This window comes from Fringilla coelebs (genome assembly GCF_963513975.1).
Source record: "Fringilla coelebs genome assembly, chromosome: 9".
Classification (NCBI taxonomy): Eukaryota; Metazoa; Chordata; class Aves; order Passeriformes; family Fringillidae; genus Fringilla; species Fringilla coelebs.
Window position 1 is genome coordinate 14,039,955 of NC_140067.1, and position 21,553 is coordinate 14,061,507.

Consider the following 21,553-nt stretch of genomic DNA (forward strand, 5'->3'; position numbering starts at 1 on the left):
AAATTTTCAGCTGTTCACTTTGGAAGTAGAGCTCTACTGCAGTGGTATAGCATATGCAAAAGAGGTCCAGTAGGTCGAAAATTAATCTCACCATCTTCTATAATGGACAGCCATTCAAAAAACTCCCTAATTTTTTATGCTGGCACAATGTATTTACCCTTGGACTATACACTGGGTTTGAAATCTGGATGTATTTTTGTTACTGTAAAGATTTTGAAGGTTGGTACAGCCTTACTTCAGAACCAGGAGCCCCCAAACAAATCACAGAACATTTTTAAGAGAGGTAATGATCCTTTCTATCCTCAAAAGGCTGTTTAGGAGTTCCCATTCACAAAGTGAAGGTTTTCCATTCTCTTAAGAAACCTATTTCTACAAAATGTAACATCTGTATTGCTGCACCACAAACACTGAGGCATCACAGCTGGCACTCATCCCATTTCACATACAGGTCTAGAGATCCTGTATGTTCAAGCGCCTGTCAAAACAATCTTGACTACAGTACCTCAAGTTTTCTGATGTTGCAAAAATGACTAGTGTATTTACTGAGTTTTAGAGAAGAATGGAACACCTTTTGAACACAACAGCTGTGTTAACTCACCCCTGAAGAGTTCATAGTTCCCGAGGTGGCTGTCTGAGAGAATCTGGCTGAAGATGGGCTCCGACTTAAAGAGTGAGACCTGTTCACAGAGGCTGTTCGCTGCATGTGGAGAGATGCTTTGGCTGAAAAGGGGCGCTGCTCAGCTCCCTGGGACTGCATAGTGAGGATTGATATGGAACGAGGGCAGCTCACAGAACGCCTTATTGGACCTGTGGATGGTGTGGGGGACGAATATGATGGAGACTTTACATTTTTATTTGAAGGTTTGCAGTTCATTCTACCTGCAGACAGATCAAGTGAATGATGTTATTACTTATTATTTTCTTAATACCCATTTTTCAGTCTTTGTAACTAACAACACATATGATCAATGTGTGCACAGATGTTGTACTACAATGTGTATTGACTAACAACTATCTATGTACATGTCAGTTGTGTCAGATCCCCTAGTAATACAGAATTTACATACTTATAGGAACATTTATTTCTTCCTCATACTCAGCTTTAACCAGACTCCAATCCACTATAACATGCATGAGATTTATGAGAGAGGGCAAGTGCTCCTTATGTCAAAATGTATGTGAATTCTGTGTGCGGTTTCCTGACTATAAAGGAATGGAAGCAGGAGAGTAAAAATTTGCTCAATGGATCCTATATTTGCAGATCAGTATCTTTGACTTGTTAAGGCATAGTTACACTAATTTTTAATTCAGTTTTCAGCTAAATAAATGCTGCTATGAAAAATAAAATTTTAGAAGCAGCATTATACTTATGCAACTACATTATAAAATTCTTTGAGACAATATACTAATAAAACAAAAAATAACATGGTACATCTGTTAATTTAGAAAACATTTTAAAGAAACTGAAACAAGCAAACGAGTGTTTAACCCTGAGATACAAAGCTGACACGTTCTAAAAGACTGAGGAATTTAATATAATTCATTGTCAGTGCCAGACTTCCTTGGAAAAGTGATCATTTAACTTACCTGATCGTTCCAAAGATTTGTATTTATTTTCTTCAATATCATATGAAACTTTTTTCTCTTTTTTTTCATTGTGATCTTCCTTTTCAGTTTCTTCTCCCGATTCTGACACACTGCTGTCACTATCACAGCTACTGTCACTGCTGTGGTTCTTAGATTTCCTTAAGGAATGTGCACTTTCTGGCATTGAACACAAGGGCTAAAAAAAAAAGAAAAAACACCTGAGAAATTTATTTGAATCCCAAAGAAACAGTGGGCTATCACACCAGATCCCCGATTCAGGCAGGTTCAGGCAGTATTTGCACAGTTACAAACCTTCCCAAATTAGTTGGAAGTTTGTCCTAAATTTTAGAATAATTTCTTAAATATTTCATGACATTAATTCCACTGTAATTCTAATCTTTGTCACATGAAGAGCAGCATAATATAGTAAGAGTGGGGGGGAGGGCATTATTTGAAGTATGAATTGCACTACCAAACCATATTGAATTATGGTTTGAAATCATAAATCAATTGATTCAGAATACCATTTACAATCAGTTCAGTTTCCTCACTGATATTTGCAGTAACTGAAACTACAGCTTAACGATGATCAACATAAGTAGAAAAATACATCAGGGAACTTTGTTTTACTTTTAAAAAGAAAGTGATTAATCTACATCCTGCAGAGAGCAGAAACCAAATCATAATATAGCAAGCTGTACTGGGGGTCTTGGTGCCTCTTATGCACAAGATTCAGTGTCATTAGCTAATTAATCCTGTGCTATTATCAAGAATAATACAAGACAAAAACCAAAAAGGTGGAGACAGAGAAACTGATCCAAGAAGAGAAACTACAATTGAAAATTTTTCCTCTTCAATCTACCATTAGTCATACACAAAAAATCCAGTACCTTCCATCACATCTGTTCTCCTAAGTAGGCTTATGTGGTCACCTTTTTTTCCTATACACTTTCTTTCCAGTAACTCTCAGCTATAAGAAGCTATGCTGATGGCCTCATCTACTGAATGGATTTCAATTAAAGATCAGATTTTTTTAAAAAATTAAAACAATATCTTCTGGACATACTTTGAGTATTAAAATTTAAATTAATTTCTCATTTCCTCTACAATATCTGTTATTTTAGTTCCTTAGTCCATTGTCCTGCACACATGGGTAACTCTGACAGTGTGTAGGTGTCAGGAGCCCTCTAGAGGCTATAAATAAACTGGACGTTTCCAGAATGCCCTTCTCCATCCATGCAAAATTCAGTGATATTTTACGTGCAGGAAATAATGCCTTCATTCTGTGAGCTTCTTGATTTCTTTTTTCCTACCCATGTTCAAATAAAAATAAGGCTGCAATTCCTAGCAAATACGGAATAATTGTTAGATGCAAAGCTTGTATTTATTTATACACGCACTGCCCTCAACCTCTCCTCAGCAGAGATATGGATGTGAAAATGTAGATGTTTATAAGTTTCTGTGTGTGCATGAGGAGGAACACACTTCTCTTTCCTAACTATTCTAGTTGTCCTGTTAGTTTTCTGAGTCCTGACTGATGGGTTTTTTTCAAGGAAGGGTACAACCCAAGGCAGAGCATCTGACCTAAGAGTACCTTCAGTCAGCAGGGCAGCCACTGAATCTAAGGGGGGACAAACTCCATGACCTTCTCAAAGAACCTTTCATGTTGGATTACATTACATGAAAAGTACCTGTCCTGTGGTCCTTTGGTGGGTTTTTTTTTTTTTCTATTAGATCCTGTATATGCAAATAGTTCTTGATTTGTAGGATTTTATGGTTACAAGATGAGGTTTACAGCTGGATTATTCTCTTACCTGACAGATTGACAAGCAATAGTACTTTCTACTGCCTGCTTCACTCACCAAATTTATGTGTAGATATATATTTAGACATTACATAGCTCATAGCAGCCTCTTTACAAAGAGGTGGCCAATTAAATGCATGTGATTGGCCATATGCACCTTAACCCTCACAGGGAAGAGGTGATGCTCCTTTGGAAAAAGATACCAGGACCATCTGCATGGTCATCTGTATTTGAAAGGGAGCACATAGGACATTATACAACCATTATACAACTCTGCTTACATGGCTTCACTGTAGGCAAGTTTAAATGATTGAGAAATGTATCAGGGCCACAAAAAAGATGCAGGAATAAGAATCCTGCATAGCATGAAGTGCGCACAGTGCAAGGAAAATAAACAGTCTCCCTGGATAAGCTAGTCTCATTGTTTTCTGGTTTGATTTCATCAGTTTTTGGGTGGGGGGGAAATGAAATTTTGATCATAAGCAATTTTTTCTTTCTCATCTAAGTGCAAACAATATTGGACCAGTAAGGCAGCTATAAGCTACACAATCTATTTGCCTGCTATTAAAAAAGACCAAGGCATATAGTCTTAGTCATAAATTAATCAAAATTCATCTTAAAACTAATTGAGATAAGTTTCTCAATTTGGGCTTAGGACCCTACTAATGTTTAATTAAATGTTACAGTCTCCAGCCTGGGAAAGCCTTGTGAGCAAAGAGTGTAGAGGTAGAACAGAACAAGTCAACGTGCATTCAGGCAACCACATAGCTGCTCTCTAGGGTTGCTGGGAAAAGACAGGGTTCTGGAAAAAGGGAAAAATGTGATGGAGATGTTAAACTTGAATAACTGACTCCATGTCAAAGAACTGAAAATAAAATTTCAAGGAAAAGAATCTCTGTAAGAACGAGGACTGAGTGTATGCTAGGGTGGACTGAGGTTTTTTTCTCTTGTTTAAATGAATCCACTGCTGTTAAAGCATGAGCTTACAAAATCCCCATATTTTAATGAGGTCCCTGCAAATCTATCTTAATACCAGATTGGGCATGTAGATCCTCTTTCCAGAATGCACGCCTGTAATAAGATGTAGCTCTTTGGCTTCTTGCACATATTTAAAGTACCTCTTCAAGCTCAGAACAATTGCTAGCATTCATTTTGTACAGATATCCACAGATTTGTACACCATGTCACCAGAAACACAAAACGCTGTAAAAAAATTTACATGCATCCATAAACAAATCCATCAAAGCTCAGAACAGAGATGGAGGCTCTTCTAAGCAGACTTGACCTAAAATGTTTACAGGATATAAAAACATTCTTATTCTAGTCAAGCCCAAACTATTTATCTTTTCTGGCTTAGAGATATGCAGTTTATTTAAGGCAAAGATTCACATGAACTATGCACACAAGCAGAAAGCATTAAGCTAAAAATAATATACATTCACATTAAAAGCAGATTTTGGATACAAAATGCGTTCCAAGATATACTGTACAACCCTCTTAGCAAGGGAGCAAGCTACAGATATATCAAAATTATAATTTATTCTTTGACTTTCCATACTGCCTTTTATCCCATGATCTCAAAAATCCTGATTTTGGCACTAATCAATTAGAGATGAAAGCATTCTTTTGAGATCCACTATTGATATGAAATCCTTTCGCACACTGAAATCAATCTCTCGTACAACAGTTGTTGCCATGCATGGCAATTCCTCCAAATGGTTTAGAGAGGGAAAGAAGGATTGCATATCCCCTTAAAAATTTAATGGGATTTCGTCGGACAAGTGGTAGTCATACCTCTATTTATACTTTAAAAATTAAAAAAAGGTTAATGGCAGTCAGAGGAAGAAAACTTCCAGCTTGATCAGATAACTAGACTCCCCACTTAAAATTCTCAGAAAACCTGTCTATAGAGTGAAATTAAAAATTGGTATCTAGAAGTGAAATACCTTAGGTCCTCGCTGCCGGGTGCATTTTCCTGTTAGCTTTTCATCATCTATTTCACACTGCTCCAGAAGATCCAAAATGTCCTCCTCCTAGAAATGGGAATTTCATTACTATTAATTCAAAGCAGGACACACCCTGTCCTTCAAAACTTCAAGCAGAAAGTGGTAGAAATTTCAAATTACTCTGATTACTAATTCCTGAAATAGGACTATGAATTCCTCCGCAGGAGGAAATAGAAATATTTCTTCTCTTGCATGCATCTCTCCTTGCAAGCATCATGAAATTGAGGGTTAAAATAAAGCCTTAACATATATTTTTTTTTAAGTCTGAAGAAAGGATTGAACAAAGATTCCTGTAAAACTGCTGGATGATGCCAACTACAAAGATGCAAAATTATTTCTCAGATTTCAAATTACATCATGTTAGCTGGGTATTAATATAGCTGTTTTCCTACTGTCTCAGACTAAATAAATAGGCAAATCAGGTGAAATTTTTGGATGCCTTAAATCCTTAAACTAGTGGAGCTGGTTTTAGGGTACCTCTTGTTCCAGTCCATAAAAGTGGATGAATAGGCTGGGAACATTACTGGAGGAAGAAGGAGGCAATTACCAGCTCAAAAGCAGTTTCTGCCAACCTCTGGTTTGGCCAGGGGTAAGGCTGAGGATCAGGGATATGGAAAAGTAGCTTAAAGCCATCTAGCCTGTCTCCACCCTGGGTCCACTGCAGTTCATCCAGATTCAAGGATCTGGCCCACAAGCTGCACAAAGAATAATAATAAGATCATGGAACATTATCAAATGCTATTTATCAACCATCATACATGATTTTAGTGAAACTAATCCATGAGGTCATGAATTCAAAGTAACTCCTAAAGCCAGGACTCGGTGTACTTCAGTACCTTCATTCTTTTTAAGGGGTTATTCATTTCCCGCTGAAGTGAAGCTGCTCTTCCAGCAAGAAATGTCTGGAAAGCAGTGGCTAACAAACTCTCATACTTTTCAAGTAATGTCTTATCATCAGGAGGGTAAATTCGCCTGAAAAAGGAAAAAAAAAACCACTTAAGATAGAAGCTGAGGTACTCATCACACAAAAGTAATGTCACTAATACACAGTCTCTTTTTTAACATGTACACTTCCCATCTATATTAATTATATAATATCAAATCATAAAACATATACTCTGACCATTGCTCTCTAAATCTACTTCTAGTTCAGTGAACATGTTCATGCTTAAACCAGCAATTAGCCAGTCAAAAGAAACACCATGTAGATCATTCCAGAGGTATACCAAAACCCAGTTTTGCAGTGCTCAGAAATTTCGGTGGGTGTGAGTGATGCATACAGGTGTGAATGATTTATGAAATATTTACAAAATATTGCATGTCAAATTCAAATCCACAAGATAATTTTTATTAGCAATAAAAATAACAAAACAATTTGTATTAGCAATCAAAGGACACAAAACAGTGAAAATCTGAACGATAGCTTTGATCCCATGGGCAGGATATGAATTAAGGATTGAGTACGTAGTGCACTTGAATGCTAAGTCCTTCAAAAAATTGACAGGAAGAAATAGGTGCTACAAGAAAGAAAAAAGAAACTGGTACATGGATATAAACAGTGACTGATTTTCCATTTGAGCAGCTATGCCATTACTCCCTGAAATCACAGGTAAGGAGATTATGACAATATCAAAAGCAGGACATGGTGATTTATTCATGTCCATCAAGCAACAATGAGCTTTGAAGAAAACCCCTTCAATCCATCTGTCATGAATACCTGAAACACAGCCAGAACTATGGCTAAGATGGAAGACTAGTTTTTAATGTATTGTAAGGAGTAACCTGTAATTTTGCCTGCACTGTGCAAGGCATGGACACCATTCATACAGTGCATGACATTTTGTGACTTCTTTGTATTTGTGAGTCTTTTCTGAACTTTTTACAAGTTTTTTTTTCTCATTCTTCCATTTTAGACATTTTCTCCCTGAAAAGGTATCTGTCATGAGGATTTTGTTGCAATGAAAAAAAAGGATGATTTGACACCATTAGTCTCAGGGCAGTTGTAGAACCAAATGAAGATGCTTCCAGTTTGCATTAAACACCTGAAGGAGATTTAGGTTCTAATTTCGTTTCAGTCAATACCTTTTAATGGTGTTGATTCTGCTGCAGAAAAAGAGCCATACAAGAAAGGGTAATATTCTTAATGTATTTAGAAACAGACTGCAGTTAAAGGCCATTTCAAAGCCATGTACATCCTTTCCAGTTCCTCATGATTTCACAAGAGCTCGAAAGTGTGCCTCCTACTTCAGCTGCCCCAAGACTCCTGCTGAAGCCTGCTGCACTTGCAGATAGACATGGACTAAGCCAATTGCTGAGCTGATATCCACAGATTAAATCCAAACCTCCTGAGTTTGGCTGAGGTTTCTCTGGATTTTTATTCAGAGTGCAATATTAATCCATTCAGCAATCCTAGCATCCAGAATTTCCATGATTCTATGTTAAAGCCTGACACAAGCTAGTCCTGCTCTACAGATGAATATCACATGGACAAAATACTGCATAACTCTCAGATAAACTTCCTCTCTCTCCTCTAGCCAAAATTACTTTCCTTCTCATGGTCTGCTGATGCTTCAGCCTTTTCTTAAAGACATGGTAATAAGAAAACACAAAGCTATTCTGCCTTTGTAAAAGTGCAGATTCATCATGAAGTGACACTTTACTTTTCCCTGAGGAAAAGAAAATTTTGTGTTTTTACTGATTTACATTAACCCAAAAGCTAAATAAAGAGAACATGTGTCTGATTTTCAGTCAACAACTGAATAAGCAACTTAAAATGTGATCAGTTAATAAGCTAGACATTTAGGTTAGCAAAAAGAAAAATGTGTTAAAGGATTATGGTGCTTTTCTTTCTTTTAATAGCACAAAAATAAACACTTTGTCACTTCATTGTACATCTAGAGGTTTTTTTTACTTCCTAGTTCAGCTCCACACATGAAGAAAATATGTAATTAAAAGTTACAAAGAAAGATTCTTTGTAAGCAAAATGTTAAGTCATCAAAAATGTGAATTTCACAGAAACATCTATCTGTTTAAATGAGACTTTTACTGGGAAATATAGAACATCTGCTCAAAAAAAAAGGCAGCAATGAAGAACACCAATAAAGGCATTCTGAGTAGTTCACAATAAAATATGTGAATGCAGACTTCTCATATTCTGGATGAATGTTAAAAAGAGTGGACAAATATTCCCATCATATATTGCTAGCCATACTCTGCTCTCATTCACCAAATATTCCTAGGCCATGCTTTCACTTCTCATAACAAGAAATAAAGATATCACAAAACAAAATTTTTGTTTTCTGGTCAAGGCTTGTTGTAACTGACAATGTAAAGCTCTCTTTTGAACATTTTTTACCAAGGAATCTGAAGGAAACTTACATTTCAGCCTACCAAGATCCAAAATTCAAGTGGAAAAATAAAAGTAAAGTATTTTAAATGTCACTCTATTCAAAATGGTGGAAGCACCCATAATTTTTCCGAAGTTTTGGCAAGCCTCAGAGATACAATTCAAATATGATATTTTTACAGGGGAATGTCACACTGCACCCCCTGGCACCATGATCAGAATGATCATATGTGATTAGAGAACAGGTCCATGACAACAATCATGACTCCTGGTACACTGAATGTGAGCAATCATGTCTTTGAAGCAAATGTCTTGCACAAACAATAGGGTGACTGATGCCATCTAAATTCCTAAGTGCATGGAAAAAATTGGAATCAAGAAAAGAACCATCTGAAAAAAGATATCTGATGTGTATGTATATATTTTCTACAAATGCCTGCATGTTTTTGGCAGAAAATTATCATCTACCACAAACACTTGTTTCCACTGTTCCTAAAGAATACACTGAATATTTCCTACTAATACAGTCAAAAACATTCACCTGTAATTCCCCATGTGTCTATTTTCATGCTCCTCTTTGGAAATCTGTTTACGTACTTGTGCAAGTCTTTCCTTCTACAAATCAAGAAAGTAAGACAATTAAAACAAAAGAGAATATAAACCATGAGCAAGAAACAGCACTTTTTTCCCCTTCCTACCAGTTCTTGTTTTCTCCTTTCCAGTGTGTGGCGCTGCTTCTCCCAGTCTGAGGAACCTGGCAGCAGTTTTTTCATTGACCCTTGACCATACAGTCTTTTTTGAGCCTCAGCCTTCTGTTGGGCTAAATTTTTCCTTTTATCACTTGTCCTGAAACACAGATGATATTAAGAAACGTCAATTCAATGCAGCTGAAATGAGATGAACTTTCATATCAAGTAAATAATCTGCATTTTTTAGTCAGTTGTGTGTTTATCATATAAAATTAGAATTGAAACATTAAGATTTTTTTTTTTAACATTCATGGCTACAAAATTTTAACACTTTAAGGGATACTGTATTTACTCTGTGCTATAATTTAATGGACAAACATGGTTGTATCTACTTTCTTAAGGTGTAGATTTTTTTTTTCAACATATCTCAGCTACAAAGTTTTCCTCTAAAGGGGTATGGCTTTTGACTGAATGTGACACTATGACTCAAGCATTTTTCCTTTATGGCCATGTCCCCATGACTGCACACATATGCCAACTTCAAGATGTGTTTGAAAAATTTTTAAAAAGAAGTACAAAAATTACTATTACCATTCATTTTTTGCAAGCACATATGCATGAAGAAAAATTAAATTTAGGTTAATTTTTATAGAAAAACTGACAGCAAGAGAAACATTTGCATTTTGAAAATATGAAGGTGGGAAAAAAGGTTTGTCATTTCCTTCAAGTCCAATTCAAATTAAAAAAAAAAATCAAAGCAACAGAAATAGAGCCAGACTGAAGAAAAGAGGACAAGGTACCGTATATTGAGAAGCTTTAATGCATTTAGCAGAACACCTTTTTTTACAACATAGTCTATTTTTTGATCCGTTCCAAAGCTTGGGGCACGATTAATCTGAAAAAAAAACGAGACACAGAAGACTCAGGAATGTTCAGGTTCACTGGGAACACACCTATTGTAACAGGCTTTGTAGAAATGGCTCTTTCAAATACAGCAGAGATTAAGAGAATACATGTTGAGAAGTTCTTTCCATTTGTATATTTTTTAAATAGAGTACTGAGCATCACAGATCCAGGGAGCTGGGAAATGTACCCTTTCAGTCACCAGGTTATCCAGACATTTACAGTGAACACCATTCAAGTCCTGCCACTGTGAATCCAGTCTAATCTACTCTTGGTTGCTGCCACTGGAAAATTTAGCACACAAAGTGCTGTTAAACACATCATAACAGATGATGTGCCATGCTACGGTGGTCCAGCAAAGAAAGAGTCAAACTCTTTTCTAGTTCTCAGTCTGAAAGAAACTTTAAAAACTACTCTTAAAAGTAACAACTATACAAGGACAGAAAGAGGCTCTAATCCAAGGTATTTTTAAGCATATTTAAATAACTTTTAAGATATACTTGACAGCAACACATAGCGATCTAAGCTATTAAATCAGCACATAGTGTGAAAACATAAGATAATTAACAGTCTCCACAACAAAAAGCGTATAAGCTAAGTACAAGATCAGAGATTAAAAATTGTACCATAAATATAGAGAAACAAGGAAAGTGCAACTGGGAATCTCATAGTGAGACTAAATCACAAACTTAACATCCTATAACCCCAACAAGTTTTGGACTCCCTGCAGAACCTCAGTTTTCAGGAAGATTTGAAGAGGAATAATGATTTATTCTAGGAACTCTTTCCAAGCTGGTGTAAAAATTTATACTTGGGTAATGGGTACTAATGACAAGCAGTAATCTCGCTTGGATAGTGCATGAGCAGTGCTGGTTACAGAAGGCACAGATAAAAAAGAGCAACAGAAGTGAAAACTAATGCCTTGTGCCCCACACAAAACAGAAATGGGAGACAGTTGGCATGTCCAAAGTAGAGGGCAAAACCAGTTTATTTTGTTTTAGCACTCTAAAACATATATCACAGTATCTTAGAGCCTCTACAGTTGTAGGACAGAGCTATCATGGCCACTGTGCCACCCAGTGTCCTGTTGCTGAGTCCCAGCTGCCCCATCACTTATGCCTTTGGGAGTCAGCCCCTTCACTGCTTTTGCAGACAGACTGGCAAAGCGAGCAGCGAGATCTGATGTTGAAAGAAAAATCTTGAAAATTCAGCAGAAATAGTGAGAAGATTTATACATAATCTTTTTTGGAAGACTTTCTTCCAAATATTTAATTGACCAACCTCTTTAGACTGACCTGTTCATCTACTATCATATCACAAAGAAGACAATAAATACGGTTGCTGACTAATCTGTATGACTGTGGCATTGTAATCTTGATAAAGTTCTAGTGATATGCCGCAGCAGCTATTCACAATAACAGCTTACCAAACCATTGTCTGGCATCTGCCAGCTGGGAGATGGTTATTTAGAGTTCAGTGACCCGAGAACCAGGACATGCACAACTAGGTTGTGTTAATATAACATCAGTAATTTTATCAGCAAGGCATGTCTTGAAGATTGTTGTCAAAAACAGGATTGTATGAGGGACCCCAAAAGTACAAGCAAATGATGACTGTAAAGGCCTTGAAAATCTAGACACTGATGCCAGTGGCCAAATTGTGTTCACTACAGGAATGCAGTCCTGTAAACTAGATAATACTGGGTCTAGAGGTAACAAAGAAAGCACATGGCATGATTCCAGGAGATGTAAAAGACTCGTGGTAAAACTCGGAGACAATGTGGAATTGCTGGCCAGTAAATGAACCGCCAGTAGGTAGATCATGGCAGCAAACAAAAAAAAAACCAAAACCCCAAAGTGAAATTAAGAGCAAATATGAAGACAACTTCACCAGCAAGAGTGTGTTCTTCCTGGTGAAGAACATAAGACACTGAAAATTTGGTATAACCACCTACCATCTCTTTTGGAAAAGTAGACTTCTCCTACCCCATGGTGGCCTTTGGACCTCCAGGGGTAAAAACAGGGCAAGCATAGCACAAGAGAAACAAGTAGATGCCAGAAAGTTTGTGAATGTGAACTTTAACTCCTTCATTATAAGGAATTACCAATAATTGATTGGTTTAAGATGTTCACATTCATTTCACTTGGATTGATAACAAAGTTTTGAACAGATTTTGCTAGCTCAGTGACAATAAATAATAAATTTCTGAATGTGTATGTAAGGTTTCCTTTGCCTTGCCCACATAAATCACAAAGGAAGTTAGGTACCCTACACTTGAGGAAGTTTTTAAAATGCAAGTTCTCTTTTTCTCCAATGATCACAACTGTGTGATCCTAGCTGAATATAATGAGGGTGACAAGGCTGGAGTCCATCTAAGAACTTCAACTGTATGGTTTTCCTTCACATGAAAGAAACTAACTTGGAAAGTTTGGTCAAAAAGTAAAACTGGATTTCCTAGGAACCGAAGGGAGGTCTAGGTCATTGTTGCTACTCAGAAAGGATGGAAGCTGCACAGATCCTTGCCAGAAATACTTGGTGCCACAAGATGGCAATCCTGCATTTCCTACAACCCTCACTACGGTAGAAGGTTCCGGAAGTTCAGTAGCATCAAGGAGCAGGGGAGCTACAATGCATCAAGGCAATATAAACAAAAGTCAGCTCAGGAAAGCAGAGACATTATAATATGTTGCACAATTTATTTCTTTTAATAGTTTGTTAAACTATCTTTATAACAGAAAAGCTACATGAGGCATGGAAACATGAAACTAATCATCCTAATCCTATTTTGGCAATTTTCCCATAACACTGGGAACATTCAGGGCCTTGTGATTAGGACTCATTACCACTGTTAGAAAGAATGATTCACTCCCCTAAGGGGGTTTTGGCAAGAGGGAAATGGTGGAAAGAGATAAGAGTGGAAATCTGTGGAAGTAGCACAAGTGTTTTAAAAAAAAAATTATCTATATATGTGCATGTGTATATATATATACACAGAGACTATATATATGATGTATAGTCTATGTATATACACTGCAGATTTGACCTTTACTGCACTACATACAGCATACATACATTGTGCATACATCTACACACTCCGTTGGAAGTGCTGCAAAAAAAGCATGAACAAGCAAGGGAAAAAATAGGAAATGAGTATGCAAAATTAGCAAGTTTCAAAGTTTGAAATTTCTGTTAGCTTTGGTAAATGTCTGGCAAAACAAGCTAAAGGATACATGCATTACCAAAAGCAGAAAAGGAAATACTTGGACTTTTGCTTTAAAAAAAAAGTAATAACTAGGTACACAATTCCAAGTCCTGAAGTATGCTCCAGCAACTCAAAATACCAGGAGCATTTACTCCAAAACAAGGAGTTTGGGATAATATGATTCTCCTCTGAGACCCATAAGCAGTGACTCAAACCCCCCAAAATCTCCATAGCTCATGGAAACATCAGAGCAGACAGAGAGGTGTCCTTCAGAATGGACTCCCTATGCTGGCTGACTCACCACCTCTCACAGAATTGGTCTGTCAGCATTTGTTCAAGGCTGAATGAAATGTTACACAGACCCTTCAGTCTGCACTCAAAAAACTACACACAGTTATATGCAAGCTACAGGCAACCTACAGATGATAATCTGGAAGTGCAGTGCTAAATCAAAGGGACAGCAAGCTTCACTGGACAAAAACAGAAGATGTTGATGTAGCACAGACTAAGTTCATGTCATGCGCTGCTGTTGGCGAGAACATCAAAGCCGCCAAATATGCTATGTCTGCATGGCAACAGTGGAGGAATTTTATTTTTCTAATTAAAATTACAATGAATCCCTGAGAGAAATAAGCACAACAAAACAACTGTTGACAGTATTAATGGCCTACAAATGAGGTTATAATTCAGTAAGTTAATTGTGTACAATTTGTTCATCAGTAGCCAAATCATATTCATGACTTGCTGTCAATAGAGGGATTTTGAATACATTTTGGTTTTTTTTCCCCAAGCTGCACAGCCCTCCAACCAGTTAACAGAATGAAATAAGACAATCTGAAAAAAGACAAGCGAACGTCATCTATATGTTATTAATAGGGCAATAGAAGAGACACAACAGACAAAATTCAAACATTTCTGGTTGAAAATGTGTGTGACCACCACTTAATTTAACTGTACACTAACAAACATATCAGAGAAGAAATGTTTCTTCCAATCCCATCATATAGAATTTCCTGTATATCAAATTCGTTTTCTCTGTTTACAGCAGTGCTCTTAAAAAGCAGAGGAGAGGAAAAAAACATATATCCACAAAAAGGAAAAGGTTAAGGGCACACATTCACAAAAGTTACCAGAGCCATATTACATAGCCATACTCATGAAGGAAATCTATGCAGCACCCACTTGCTATCATCAAGGTGCTCCAGCTACAATAACAACTACAATAATGTTACATTTCCCATTAAAACTTTCAAAAACATCTGAAATGCAACATCAGTCTAGGAAAATAATTACCTTTTTTTCAGAATCAGAAATCACTGCACCGCAAAGGTGATACTGCACTTCTACAAGGATGCTGCAGAAAAGCACCATTTATGTACTCAACAACAGTGAGCACGTTTTCTTTGCAGGTTTTCTTACCTAGATATGGATTCAGCTGGGGCTCAGTTAACTTTATACCTAAACATTTATATAAATATAAAGAGGTTTACCTCTAGGAGCCATGGTTTTAGTTTTCTGTCCAGCAGAATATCAAATCCCAGGACTTCGAAGCAGACGCTGTCACTCCCTGGCGCCTGCCCTGGCCGGCACATGCGGTAAGCGTGAAGCACGTGCGGCTCTGCAACTATCAGGGTCTTCACCACCAGCTCCTGCAGGGATGCGGTTCAGAAGAATTCATCAGGAGAGAAAACACCAGCACATACTGAACTACAGTGTTTCATCTTTAATAGCTCAAATTTCATTTACTAGAAATTTCATCTACTAGAAAAAATGACTTAAAATACCAAATAAATAGTCTGTAGTAAACAAACTATTCCTATGTAGTACCATATATAACTTTATATAGTTCTTGGCTATTGCTGTACTTTCCATGGTACATACAAACTTTGAGACTTGCAATAAGTTTAATAATAAAAGCAAATTGGTAAAGTAACATAGTGTAGCCAATCTTCATCCATTTCATTTTGCAATATAATTTTGATAAGTGTTCTCAGAATCATACAAACAGCTAATAGCTTTAAGCTCTAACAATCTTAAGCTTATTTCTCATCTAAAGATACCTGTAACACAACCAGTTCAATGGTGCTTGACTAAGTACAAAGATATATGCAACACTGACTATAATTTTGTAAATATTTACACATAAAATTCACTTTATACACTAAAATAAAGTCTCCAAGAGTTTAAATGGCATGATGATTCCTTTGTACCATATTCCTTATGTGAATAACTGCTTGAAAGGACTTTTGATCCTCAGAAAAAAAGTCAACATTTAATTTGTAATCAGACTATGAATTTAGAATTTTTAAAAAACATAGTAATAGTTTATAGTATGTCCTTTGTGACATCCATTGCCGAGAATTTGGGTTAATAAAGTTTCAAAAATCATTCTGAATTGCAGTAAAGCAGATGGCAGAAGCAATAATTTTCTAAAAATACACAAAATAAAGTGCTTTAGTCTATCTTACGGAAATATCACTCCAGAATTTGGAGACATCAAGATTATTTGTTTCTAGAAACTCAGTAAACCATTTTATGGAGCGTTTGCTTCCTTTGTCTTCTGTTTCATCCCGTTCAAAGTGTTCATTATGTTTATTGACAGAGTAGTTAGTCAGATGCATATACAATTGGCTCTAAAAAAGGAAGAAAAGACATTTTAAAAACTTTAAAAACAATTCTAAAATAGTGTATTCAAAATCATGTAAGGAAAAGCTGACATTAAATCAATAAAGACATAATCAAACAGCTCATATTTGCAAATACACTATGAGCAGATTTAGTTTTTCTGATTCCAGGAGATTGCATGACTGAATGCTCCACAGCCTTCTTACAACAAAACCTGGGCTTCTACTTAAGCCAGGTGCAGTGAACTCATCCACCACTCTACATCTGGTTAGACACTGTATCTGGCATTTTTACAGGTCTCTATATAAACAACTACCTAAAAAAGTAAAGAGCAATTATCATAACTTATAGAAAGATTACATTCCACAAGAAGTAAACAATAAAGTCAGTATTTTGAAGTGCTACTTTAAAAGTGCTAAAAGACACTGTGGCATCTGCTTCATAGACAATCCCACATTTCAGTTTTCACTGTGGCTTATTTATGAGAAGTGTTCTCATCATAGTGATACTTTAAAATATCTTTTACATATAAACTCATCTGCCATGCTGATATCTGCCAAAATTGCTCATTTTTAACTGGCTGGTAGCCATACATCAGAGGGAGGTAAATTTCAAAACATACGTTACATAAATGACTGAGTGCTACAGTTCCTTTATGGAGCAAAATGTCAGCAGCAATAGACTCACGTTATCAGTTGAATTTAAAGAAAGCATTCCTTTTCCAAGGTCAATTTATAAATCATGATCTGTACATTTGCATTATCTCCCAGAGATTAATTCAGCTTTTCACTTACACTGTGGTGATGCCTGTTCCCATCCCAGTGACAGTTCTCTGTCATGTTTGATTACATACATGAGAGTAGATGATATTCTAAGGTGACCATAAGCCTTCTGTTCCAATTCATCTTTAATAGATAACCCAAGCCTTCTGCTGTCATTCATCTTACTACACTTCCTTATCTTTAGAAAACTTAATGAAATTAACAAAACCAATCAATTTAATTACAAATGAGTTAACAGTATATTGTAGTAGCACTAGAAGCAGTGAATTTCTCCCATGGCTTCATTACTCCTTTAAGAATCATTCTGAAATCTATTGGTTTTGAGTCATCATTCCATGAAATTCAAATTATTTCACACAAAAGTAATTATGTGTTAGACTACCAAAAAAAGTGCTTGGGCATCTGAACTGATAGTCTAAAGTTATTTGGAACAATGTCACTGTAGAAATATGTCATCCAAAGAACAATGTCATTAGTGACAAGCAGGTTATTTCACACAATAGACAACCTCCAGCATAAATAGTTCTGAGAACATAGAAACAACTGCCTGCTCTGTTTATTCTCTCAGAGCATATTTCAGTGCTGCTAATGCCGAGATTAGCAGCAATACACAAATTGTAAAAGCAAACTATTCCAAATATAGTACTGGAACACTTCCAAATATAGCATTTGTACTGGGCCTCAAATTGTACCTGCATTTTTTAAAGGCACACCAAGAGAAGTCAGAATTTTAAGTTTCACATAGGCAAAAAGGCTGTATGGTGTTTTCAGTTGCATAATTATATGGAAGCTGCTCTAAAAGCAATGGAGTACAGAGTGAGGTATAACAAACCTAATCTACTAATACCTTCCAATGCTGCAAATCTACTTCTTTTTTAGACATCTGCATTTTAGTCAGAGCCAAAAGAGAAGGGTTTACACCCCCCAACAGAGCAACATGCTATACAGTGGAAAAAGAGGAGGAGATTGTGTAAAATCTTTAGCATGACCCTTACTATTTCTCGGTTTTCTCGATGTTTACAGGCAGCTCTACTGAATCACCCTAAAGCTGCCAAGTACATACTCCTGTCCCTGCTGAAGCAGTCACTGACAAACAGCAGCAGCAGGAGATTCCCTCGTGTTCAGGGACTGCAGTGAGCACTGGGCCCCTGCAGTGCTGGTTCTCTCCTTTCTGCCTCAGTTCCCAACACAATGGCTGAAACCTAGCACGACCCCCAGCAAAGGCTCCAAACTTCATGGATGCTAAGCAATGATCTAGCAGGGGATAAAGCTTATTAGCACCTGCCATCCCAGCCCCAGTCTCAGATGAATACAAAAGCAATGTGCCTGTTCTTGCAGTGATTTGATTTTACTTTTTGGGTTGTTAGCTTTTGCTTTCTTCTAGAATGTATTTAAACTCTTTAGCATACATACATGCAAAGTCATATAAAATTTTATACATAAGCAATAATGTGGCTATACTTGTGATTTTGATAGAAAACCATGCGTTAAGTATCTTTCACATAAAATTTTTTCTCTTCAATGACAATGCAGAAGTTTGTTCAGATGAACTCAAGTCACAATTTATTTAATTTTACCACCTGCAAACACTACACAGGTTAAAGTCTATACCATAAGCAATAAATTGGAATGAACTCCAACTTACCAAATTTGAGTCACTGGGGGGGTGATACTTTTCCGTGCCCATTCTCACCAGTCCATCATGATATAAAAATATTTTTAATGGATCACAGGAGGTGACAAGAATATACACACGTAAATCAAACTTGTAGCCTTCCATAAGAAATGGTTTGTCAAGATATTCCTGAACAATTAAGTGATCCTGAGCTTGTAACTTTTCTCCATTTCTTATTAAAGAGATCCTGGTAAAAACAAAAGTTTTTTAAAACTTGGACATTACTCTTTGAAATTGATTATCCTGGTCACCTGGCCAAGTAGTGAGGCTAAAGTCTACCTAGAGAAAGAGACTTAGATATCTGATTTTTAGGGCAGAGAAAAGGTTCCATTCCCTTACAAGGCTTTTAGTTTCCTGTCCTTTATTGTGGTTCACTAGATGGAAAAAGGCAACGAGCCATTTCAGAGTAACTTTCTGCTTGCTTTGATTCAACAATTTGTAATAATGGGTTTGATCTACACTTAGAAATTGTTTGGCAGAACGACCAGTCTCCAGCTTCTGTGATTATTCCTCATGCAGCTCTAAAAATAGACTTCCAGTCTTTGTCACAACTTCTGCCTGAGGCACAGACTGCAAAGAGCTTTCAGTGCTAACCAGGTGATGAAGTTTGCAAAGCAGGACACTGATCTGTATGACTGAGGATGGCATAGATTAAGCTCAGTATTTCTGTATTTCCAGTTAACTCACACCAGATGAAAAAAAGGTTTATATATGAATTATGAACTTCCAATTTCTAACAACATAGATTTTTAAATAACTGTAAAAGCTAATATTTTCAGTATTAACCTAAAATTCCCAGAACCTTAAGGCTACCTTAACCTTATTCCCTATAATTCATTATACATTTCAGAGGTTTGATACCGAATAGTCCTAATAGAGTCAAGTACTTTGCAGAAATTTCTCTGAACAATGCTGGTACCTTTCCCTTTACCTTATCTTAGCCCTTATCAAGAGGACTAAAAAATGAAGAAATTTAACAGTTTGGGAGCCTTACTTTTATAATAATTCTAACATATGCTGAAAAATTAAGAGCTTTACTCTATAGTATAAATCAAATTGATACTAAAAGCAATAAAAGCTAAAATCAAAATATCTAGGAAAAAAAAGAACTAAAAAAACAATTGCAATATTTATCTCACTGGATTTTTACTGTGTGGCCCTGTCACAAACAAAACTTCTTCAACTCAACTGCAGGTTGCAGTCTTTTCAGTGGTGTGCCCTGCTTCCAAGAGTGCACATCCAGCCACATCCCCAACAGCATCTCCTCTGTCTCTCCTATACCTTGTGGCTGCTGCTCTCAAACACTTTTCTGCTTCTCTGATTGGCTGCAGTTTGGGAACACAATGGGGTGTTTGAGCTGGTTTTAAAGCTGTGAAAGATTCTGACCTCCCACACACATCCCTTGCAGCCTCCACCCACCAAAACCCTGCCATTTATGCCCAATATAATCTCACCCTATAAATCTAAGCACAGCAGAAAAATTCACAATAAAATAACTGTGTTCATAATAATGATTTGAGTTTATTTAATGCTTGTGAAGCCTTCACCCAATGCACTGACTTTCACACAGGTCGAAATGCAATCTTCTTATTAATACACAGCTTCTGTTAATGTTGTAAGTAGCACTGGATTTCACCTTTAACAGGTAAGAAGACTGAAGTTAACTCACAACTCACCCATGTCCCATTGCACCATTAGCTGGTTTGACTATGAAAGTTTTCTGTCTACGTTTCTTCTTCAGTTCTTTTACATAGTTCTGAAACTGTGTGTATTCTGCAGGAAAGATCCACGTTCGAGGAATGAAACTGTACTCCTGAGGCTGACTCTTGATCATTCTGCACAAAAAGGGTAATTGAGTTAAAATCTTTTGACTACTTTGATGTTTCAATCCTCAAGATTAAAAAACACTCATGACAATTTGACAAGGGAGCTTTTTCAGCAAAATTCTGTCATATGAAAGCAAACTTTTGCATTTCTTTAAGAATAGTTAGCACTGGATTACATATTCATATGAGTGTGAATATGTTATATTCAAAAGCAGACTATCTTGAGCATTTTTGCTTTTGTGCTTATTGTGTTACTGGTAACCATCTCATTTCTCGGCATCCATCTCACTCCTGTTACAATTTTTGGCCATTTACTCAAATGACTTAATGCTATTCTTATTCTTAGAAATATTGAACTTCTAACAAATTATGGATTTTTTTTGGGGGGGGGGGTGGACATGGTACTTGGGAAGTATTTTAATTTTCATATTGGTAGGTGTCTGGGGAGCTATGAGGATCAACAGACACAAAAAAGAGGAGTTGGGCTATTTGGAGTTTTTCTTGGGTGCAAAAAAGACTAAATTTAACATTAAAAAGCAATTGGAAGCAATTAAGGAAGAGTTCTTTGTTCCTTTTGAAAGAATTTTAAAAATAAGGAATTGTAGTAAATAGACTTTGACACAGGCCAAGCAACTAACTCATTTCCTATATAGGACAAATTACACAAGCTTTGATTAGTCTTTGGTCTCAGTATATTTGGATAAGGATTCCAAGAGCACCTAATTTAATCAAAAGAAAGCAAAGATAATCAAAGCAAGATCAAGCAGGAAGGGAGTAGAGTGAAGGGGTGGAGTAAAAGAACTAAAATAAAAATAGGGACTCAAACTCTCAGTCTGGGGAAAGGATGCAGCAAGGTCCTGATCTCCCTGCTTTAATAGCTGTGGCAGCTGAGGTAGTGAGTGTCTCTCACCCTATACCTCTGTTACACGTGAACAAAAATGAAAGAAGAAGAATGGTAAAGGATTCAGGCAGCAGAAGTGTCCATCACCCAGAGCTGTGTAGGTGGCAGACAGGAAGATCCACCCAGCCCACGCTGTGGGTATGGCTGAGGTACACACAGGTTGCTTTAACGCTGGCTAGCAGCCAAGGTAGGGGACTTGGTGGTACA

The 21,553-nt window shown here is 36.7% G+C and overlaps 1 protein-coding gene across 5 annotated transcripts in view; it reads right to left on the reverse strand.

Annotated features, from left to right (window-relative positions):
- The window catches only part of TTLL7 (tubulin tyrosine ligase like 7), a 64,303-nt gene that overhangs the window by 16,552 nt on the left and 26,198 nt on the right, over positions 1 to 21,553 (reverse strand). For 4 of the 5 annotated variants that reach the window (XR_014616382.1, XM_084211371.1, XM_084211368.1 and 1 more), the window contains 11 exons: positions 20,296 to 20,454; positions 18,590 to 18,806; positions 16,006 to 16,170; positions 15,028 to 15,186; positions 10,233 to 10,327; positions 9,442 to 9,589; positions 9,285 to 9,358; positions 6,234 to 6,369; positions 5,338 to 5,424; positions 1,588 to 1,783; positions 599 to 879 (listed from right to left, as the gene is read on the reverse strand). Coding sequence is in view for 4 of the 5 variants with exons in the window: in XM_084211371.1 (XP_084067497.1) it covers positions 599 to 879; positions 1,588 to 1,783; positions 5,338 to 5,424; positions 6,234 to 6,369; positions 9,285 to 9,358; positions 9,442 to 9,589; positions 10,233 to 10,327; positions 15,028 to 15,186; positions 16,006 to 16,170; positions 18,590 to 18,806; positions 20,296 to 20,454 (1,717 nt within the window). In the remaining variant the exon portion in view is untranslated. The remainder of the gene's footprint in view (positions 1 to 598; positions 880 to 1,587; positions 1,784 to 5,337; positions 5,425 to 6,233; positions 6,370 to 9,284; positions 9,359 to 9,441; positions 9,590 to 10,232; positions 10,328 to 15,027; positions 15,187 to 16,005; positions 16,171 to 18,589; positions 18,807 to 20,295; positions 20,455 to 21,553) is intronic. The other variant, XM_084211370.1, reaches the window with a different exon arrangement.